The sequence below is a fragment of the Propithecus coquereli genome, unplaced genomic scaffold, assembly GCF_000956105.1.
Source record: "Propithecus coquereli isolate 6110/MARCELLA unplaced genomic scaffold, Pcoq_1.0 Scaffold812, whole genome shotgun sequence".
In the NCBI taxonomy this organism is placed as follows: Eukaryota; Metazoa; Chordata; class Mammalia; order Primates; family Indriidae; genus Propithecus; species Propithecus coquereli.
In genome coordinates this window covers 233,793-241,301 of record NW_012154308.1, presented here as the reverse complement: position 1 = coordinate 241,301, position 7,509 = coordinate 233,793, and the positions used below count along the sequence as shown (strand labels likewise).

General features: G+C 58.4%; 1 protein-coding gene across 1 annotated transcript in view; it reads right to left on the bottom strand.

The window, feature by feature from the left end:
• Positions 1–138: 138 nt before the first annotated feature.
• UNC5B (unc-5 homolog B (C. elegans)) overlaps positions 139–7,509 on the bottom strand; it is an 84,882-nt gene continuing 77,511 nt past the window's right edge. The window contains exons 11-17 of the mRNA XM_012663598.1: positions 7,000–7,087; positions 5,929–6,097; positions 5,571–5,804; positions 3,706–3,855; positions 2,864–3,028; positions 1,978–2,159; positions 139–984 (exon numbers count right to left, since the gene is read on the bottom strand). Coding sequence (XP_012519052.1) covers positions 819–984; positions 1,978–2,159; positions 2,864–3,028; positions 3,706–3,855; positions 5,571–5,804; positions 5,929–6,097; positions 7,000–7,087 — 1,154 coding nt within the window. The 3' untranslated portion in view covers positions 139–818. The remainder of the gene's footprint in view (positions 985–1,977; positions 2,160–2,863; positions 3,029–3,705; positions 3,856–5,570; positions 5,805–5,928; positions 6,098–6,999; positions 7,088–7,509) is intronic.

Here is a 7,509-nt window from a genome sequence, read left to right as displayed (position 1 = left end):
TTTCCTAAGAAACTGGGTTTTTCTTTTCCCTTGTGGTTTTGGAGTTTTTCTTCTTCTTTGAGCCTTACTAGCCGTCTGAAGCTTTCTTTCCTTTTTTGACCTCCTATTCTCAAGGCTCTGCTTTTTCTATTTTTTTTTTTGTTCTTCATTTTCTTTTTTTTTTTTTTTTCTTAAAAAGGACTTATCCAAATATCTGGATAATAAATCATTTGCGTTTCCTAAGAAACTGGGTTTTTCTTTTCCCTTGTGGTTTTGGAGTTTTTCTTCTTCTTTGAGCCTTACTAGCCGTCTGAAGCTTTCTTTCCTTTTCCTTTTTGCTTTTGGGTGGGAGAAAGCAGTCTGTCTGTCTGAACTGTACTTGACTCTTCAAAGAGGAAAAGGGTGTGAGAGCAGCCGGGGCTTAGGAGGGGAGGTCAGCAACGGAGGAGGAAGATGAAGAACGCAGCTAAACCAATGGAACCCAGAAGTCGCGGGGCTGGGGGCGGGTGAGGGTGGAGGGAGGGCCACCTCCTTGCCCCTCAACTGCCTCCAGAGGCCCCAGCCCCATCCGGACTCCCACACGGAGGTCTGGGGCTGGGAGAGAGACAGCAGGGCATGGAGAAGGAACACTGGGCCCTCTAATAACAGGGCATGTGGGTTTTCTAAGGCTGGTCGTGGTGTGGGGCTTGGGGTACGGGGGGAGGAGGAGGAGGAGGAGGGGGAACCTCCAGCTGTGAGCTGAGGGGCAGCAGAAGCTGAAGGTCCCCATCAGGAGGCTGCCCCAGGCCTCCCTGCACCCGCCTCCTGCCAGTCCCTGCCACCCTGCAGTGCCAGGTGGCTCAGCAGTCCCCATCGGTGGCCACTGCCACCAGCATTTCACTCTTGCCCATCTCCTCCAAGGCACTGGCCAGGCTGTTGAGGTCCCCGTCGTCCTGCTGCAGCGCTTCCCAGAGGTCCAGGATCACGCCCGTGGGGCTCGCTTTGGTGGCAAAGTAATTCAGGTACCTGGCAGAGGGAAGGAGAAAGGCATTGAGCTTCCTGAGCGCTCAGCATCTCCCAGGAGCTTGGGGGTGGAGGGCACACAGGAGGCGGGACGACTGTGGCTCTGGGGCCCCACAGTCCTGGGTCTGAATCCCAGCTCCTCTGCTTGCAGGTTGCATGGTCCTGGGCAAGTCAGTGCACCTCTCTGAGCTTCAGTTTTCCCATCTCTAAAATGGGAACGATGCCAGTCACCTCCCAGAGTTACAAACAAGATCCAAGTTCATATACACTGAGGGTCTAGCATTGTTTCTAGCATGTAAACATCTTGTTCATCATCATCATACGTCATCACTGTCACCATCATTGAAAGACACAGGCCCCAAGAGGACAGTCCGCACATTCTCTTCTCCTCCTCCCACATTTGTTCCACGTCCATCTTGCCCCGTGAACTTCCAATAGTGGGAACAAAGCTTTAGCCATCTTTGTAAATCCTACCTGTTTCTAGTAAGATGTCTTACCTATAGCATCTGCTCAATGCAGGTTTATTAAACATTTTTTCAGTAAGCGTAATACTTATTATTGCCATTGTATTTAGCCAGCACTTGGAAGTCCCCAAGAGTTTTGACACCCGGGTGTATTCCAGAGCACCTGCTCTGTCCCAGGCCCTGGGTGCCGATGGTGATCAGGCCTGGCTGGTGTCTTGGCTTTATCCAGTGAGGTGACATCATGTCCATGAGATGGGCAGGCAGAGCATCGTTCTCACGCAACGGGAGAGGAGTGTGGCGGTCACTCAGTCTGCCTGGCTCTCGGACCAGCACTATGGGCGTGACCCTCCTCCAAGGAGCAGGATTCTCAGACGTGGCCCATGCAAACCTGAGCCCCTGATCTGCCGCAAATGGTGGCAACGGGCAGCCGAGCTGGGAGCCGAGCCCGGACGGTCAGGGCCTGCTCTGCCTGCCCCTGCTGGGCCTTGAGGGCTAAGGCAGGTGGGCGTGGGCTGTGGTTTGGGACACTCACCTGTCCACGGAGAGCTTCTGCGCCAGCATCCGCCAGTCGTTGCCCCGTGAGTTGGGGGCGTCAAGGCTGTTGCATATCTTCTGGCGGATGGACAGCGGGATCTTGAAGGCATAGGGTCCCAGCTGAGTGGCGACCGTGCTGCCAGGGGCAGAGCAGAGAGCATCCAGGGAGCCAGCAGGTGTCTGGAAGGGCAGGGGGCGAGAGTGAGAGTGAGGAGGGGGCACAGCGCTGGCATCTGCCCCGGACTGTGAGCCCTCAGGGGCCGTCCCGTGCTAATGCACTGCCCTGGGCAAATGCCATCGCAGCGTCACCACTAGGAAGCCCCCCGAGGAGCTTCCGCCACAGTCTAGTCCACACAGACCCATTTTTACCCACGTGGAAAATGAAGTCTAGGAAGGGGAGGTGACCTGCTCACAGCCACATGCCAAGTTAGTGGCAGTGCGGGGTCCCGACCTGTATCCAGAGCTCTTTACGCTGCCCAGAGAGGAGGATCTAGCAGTGTCACCCTGGGTGGCCTGGGCTTTTAACCTTCAGTTGGATTTATTGTGGTGGAGAGCTACAGGCCTGGTCCTGGCGTCGACCTGGGTTCAAATCCAGTCTTGCTACGGGTGCACTGTGAGCAAATACCCGCCGTCCCTAAAGCCCACTTTCCCACCTCCCCGGCGGGGATCACGTGCCACGCCTGTCTCCAGGCGGTTGTGAAGATTTAGTGAGATAACGTGAGTACACGCTGAGCGCGTGAACAGCTCTCAGCGAATGAGAGTTGTTAGCACAAATGACCACAGCCTCGCTCAGACTCGGGAGGTGTGAGAGATGCTTCACGGGAGACGGCAGTTCCACCCCACGGGGGAAGCACAGGGGCTGTGTGTCATCCTCCGGCCCTCACCTCTGCCAGCGCGGTGTGCAGCTGGAATATCTGGCCCTCCCCTTCCACCTGCCGCACGCAGATCTTGCAGGAGAGCTCCGTGGAGGCCAGGCTGTGCCTCTCCAGGGTGAAAGTGCAGTGCAGGGCCTTCTGGCTGCCACTCCAGATGTGATAGAAGGGGATCTCCTGCGGGAGGAGGGGGTCAGGGCCACGCCGGTGAGGCCAGCCGGCCCTGCCCCGGCGGGGAACGGAGGCAGAAATGGGCAACGGGCCAGATTCCGCTAGGGCTGGGAGCCTCAGGGAGGACTGGGACCTTCGGGGGCAGTTCGGGCCTCTCCACGCAGATGGGCAGAGGAAGAAGGGCTGGTCAAGGGCCCTTACGCTGGCTGAGTCTGTGTCAGGGCCTCGGTGCCAGATGGAAGCTGAGAAGGGGGCCGTGGGGAGGGAGAGGCACAGGTGTGTGTGAGTGCGCATGTGTTGGGCCGGGAAGCCTCGTGGACTCAGGGGTGTCCCATGCTCAGGCTGGGCGGAGGGCTGTGGCCATCAGAGATTAGCATGGACACTCTTAGAGATGGTAAGCCTCGGTGAGGACGACAGGCACTTGTGCATGGGAGTGAGTGACAGGGCAGAAGTGTGAGTGTGGCTGTCAGTGGCACTGAATTTGGGGATGTGCCTGAGGACGGCTGGGAGCACGGAGCTGGGGTGGGAGACAGACGGCAATGAGAGGGACACCAGGGTGGGGCAAGGCTGCAGGACAGAGAGAGGAGGCAGGGCCCGGGAGCAAGGAATTGGTCTTCCCTGGGCAGCCCCCTAAGCAGAGCCCCCTCCCCAGGTTCCCCCTCCCGCTTCAGCCCGGCCCCCACCTGGTACTTGGCCAGCAGCTTGCTCCTCCAGTGGGCGTGTGGGATGTCGTGGAGGGAGAGGCGCAGGTTGTGGTAACTGTCCTTAAAGAGCAGGGGCTTGGGCTCCTCCACCAGGTAGCCGCCCAGAGTGCGCTCCAGCTCCAGCACCTCCTGTGGGCCGCGGCAAGGGGATGGGGGAGCCTGTCATGCTTGGCCAATGGGCCCTTTCCTGCTGCAAGCTGGGGGGCGGGGACCCTCTGAGCACAAGGCTGTGCATGCAGCAGGTGGCCATGGAAGGCTTGTGGTGTGATGAATAGACGAGTGGATGGGCAGAAAAATAGACGGATGGACAGATAGTGGGACAGATGACTGCATGAACAGATGGATGGATGGTTAGACAGATAAACAGGTAGACAGATGGACAGAGAGACAGATAAATGGATATACAAAGAGATGGGTGTGTGAATAGAATAGATGCCAGGACAGACACATGAGTGGCTGAGTGGGTGACGACTGGGTGGACAGGTGGGCTGGTGCCTGAGTGTGTGGACGGATGAACAGAAAGATGGATGGGTGGGTGGATAAATGGATGGGGGGTTAATAAACAAAGAGTGCTATCAGGCCCAAGTCTGGCAACTTCCCCTTGATCTCCATACCATTCTCTGGCCAAACCTGCACATTAGCCAGTGGCCCAGCAGCAAGAGGTCCAGGCTGCAGGGGCATCTCCCAGGAGCCTCCCACCCACTGGGGGCCTGAATCATCCCAGCAGGAGACACTCACTCCCACGGGGCCTTTCCCCTGTGTTGTCCACAGTGTAGAGTTGGGACAAGCCCCATGAGACTGGAGACAAAGGAGCTGAAGGGACTACAGAGCAGGGGTGGGGAGAGGCACGGAGCCATGGGAAGAGGCCGTGAGGCTCTGAGGGGGAAGGAAGGGAGAAGTGTACTCTCCAGTGCTGGGGCAAGATGCGACTGAGGTCCCAGGAACCAGGGGAGGGGTGGGAGGGAGTGGACAGGGGCTCTGGGGCTGGTGGGGGTGGGTGGTGCTAACACAGGGCCCCACACCTGCCATCATCAGGCTGTAGGTGCTGCAAGTCCAATCCCCTCCCCTTCCTCGCCCCCTGCCCCAACCACTGCTCACGGGCCACGGCCCTCCCTCACTTAGGGCACCACTGCGTGCATCCTTTGCATATGCCAGGGGCCTGGCTGTCAGCACCTTCCTCTCCCTGGGCCCATCCCATCAGTTCTGGTTCTGTCCATTCTACTGACTAAACATGGAGTCCAGCCCCGCCTCTCCTGGCCACTGCCACTGCCTGCAGCCCAGGGTCCAGCCCCGGCCTCCTGACCAGCCTCTCCATCTCTCATCCACCCCCCTCTGCAGTGTAGCCACCGGAGCTTTCCCAAGAGCACCTGTGAACAGGTGTCTTCCGGGTCTATCCTGCTTCCCAGCAGACAGATGCCAGAGTCCTTGGCATGGCCCCTGAGGCTCCTGGGAAGCTGAGCCTGTCCATCTCTCCTGCCATCGCATTCGCACATCCCCACATGCCGGGGTCTCACCGAGCTACACGCCAGCCCCTGCCTGTCTGCAGCGCCCTTCACCCCTCTGCCTGAACTCCTACCGGCCGGCCTTCTCAGGGCCCTGCCCCAACACCCCAAGCCCCTCCAGGCCTGGGGCTCCCTTAGACCCCCGTCAGACCCCCTTGAGAGCCCTCAGCCCGGCTCGTCTATGCATCTCGAGGGTCCGATGCCCATCAGTGTGGGAGGGATGCGGAGTGACTGAATGAGGCTGGTGGGGGGCGGTTGCCTGGGAGGCCCCACGGCCTGGGGAGGGGGTGCTGGCAGGGGCCCTGCAGCTGGCCGGCCGTGTGGGCCCATGACCTGGCCTACCTTCAGTGCCACGGGCGTGTCCTCCAGGCAGTAGACCCGGAGGCTGTACTCCAGGGAGGTGCAGAGGGCGGGGGCGAACACGGCCAGCTGCAGCCGCTTGACTGCCGAGCGGGAATAGGACTCGCCCGTGAGCACGTAGGTGCCCAGCTGGTCCAGCAGGATGTGGCAGGACCTGGCCTCAAGCTGGCAGTAGCAGGGCGTGTTCAGGGTCTCCTCATCCAGAGTCACCACCTCCTGCAGGGAGAGGGCGAAGGTTGGGGTAGGCAGATCACAGCCATCCAGGCTGGGCCTTCACTCGCCTCCCCAGGCCTCCTGGGCAGGTTCAGAGAGCTGGGCCGGTCCCCACCGGGGCCCTCACCTCCCAGTGACCCTGGTGAGCCTGGGTCTTGAGCTGGAAGATCCAGTCTCCGGCGCTGACTTCGGCACAGTGAGGCACAGTGAGGATGACGGGGCGGCACAGCAGGAGGCCTGTGGGCCCACAGGTCACCGAGGGGCTCAATACTGTCTGGGTTCCTTCCGAAAGCGGGCTAGGGGCAGGACGGAGGACAGAAGGGAGGCTGTGAGGGGAGGCCCAAGGAGCTCAGCAAGGGCACAGGCTGCTGGGTGCCAAGCCTGCCCCAGCCCGTGTGACGGAGGGCTGGTTTCTGCTGCTCAGAGCTCTGTATCCCCAGAGGTCAGGGCGCCCAAGGAGCAGAGAAGATGGCATGAACCCTGAGGATGCTTCCACGTTTTTGCCATTACACCCCAACATTCTCATGGCTCGAAATTCTTTGTTCCATTTGTTAAAGGTTCTGCATGCTTGGAATGTCTTCAATAGGTGTCGCTAAAGTGTGCTCTGGAAAGCTGTTCCCAATCTACACTCCCGCCAGCAGGCCACGGGAGGGCTGCGTTCCCAACCCCTTGCCAGCACCTGGTGTTAATGTTTGAAAAAAATCCTTGCAAATTCCTTAAGCAAATACATTACCAATATATGTCATGGTTGTTTTCATTAGCTTTCTTTGACTACAAATCAGATTGAACATTTTCTCACAATGTGCTGGCCATCAAGTGCGTGTATGTAAGCACGTGTGTGAGGGTATGTGTGTGTGTGAAAGAGAGAAAATGCCTGTGAATCACTTGTTCATGCCCTTTGCCTGTTTCCACACTGAGATGCTCAATTTTTCTTATTGGTCTGTGAAATCTCTTTACATAGCGAGGCTATTCAGCCCTTGTTGCATCTGCAGCCAGCTTGTCAGCTGCTCTTCAGTTTTATGATTTATGGTGTTGGTTTTGCAAGTTCTAAATGTGGACACAGTAAGACCAGTGTTCTCCTTTGAGGACGATCTCCAGCCTCAGGATCAGGGCCCAGGCTCAGAGGTGGTGTGGACAGGCGGGAGGAGAGAGGAAGTGGAGGGAGGATGGCCCAGGCTGGGGCTGGGTCTCTACTCACAGGGTGTTTTCTGCCTTGTTGATAAGCAGGTACATCTCGTAGAACTTGCCCTGGGGAATGGCTCCATTGGGCACCAGCAGGCTGACCCCTAGGGGGAGAGAAAAACATCTCCTGAGCTCAGGTGGACACCAGTCGGGGTGGGGAGAGAGTCCAGGGACTGGATGTGAGGACAGGCCAGGCCACTGACCACAGCCTGCTTGTCCAATAAGACAGGGACCTCTGACATTGCCCACAGGGCCAGCTCCATCCCTAGCTCAGTGTGTGATGTCGGGACGCTGTCAATTGCTGGCTTTGCAACTGAAGGCGGGCACCCCTGCCCCTCTGCTGCTAGAGCCCGGGACAGCACTCTGTAGGTCTGTTCAACTACACGGGGCTCTTCCCCTCACTTAACAGACAGAGAAACTAGGGCTTAAAGGGTGGCTGGCCCAAGGTTCTCCTGCCCCAGGCCTGAACCTCAGGCCTTCTCATCAGACCTCTCCATTCTATAGTCACTTCCTGCCGCGGGCCTTC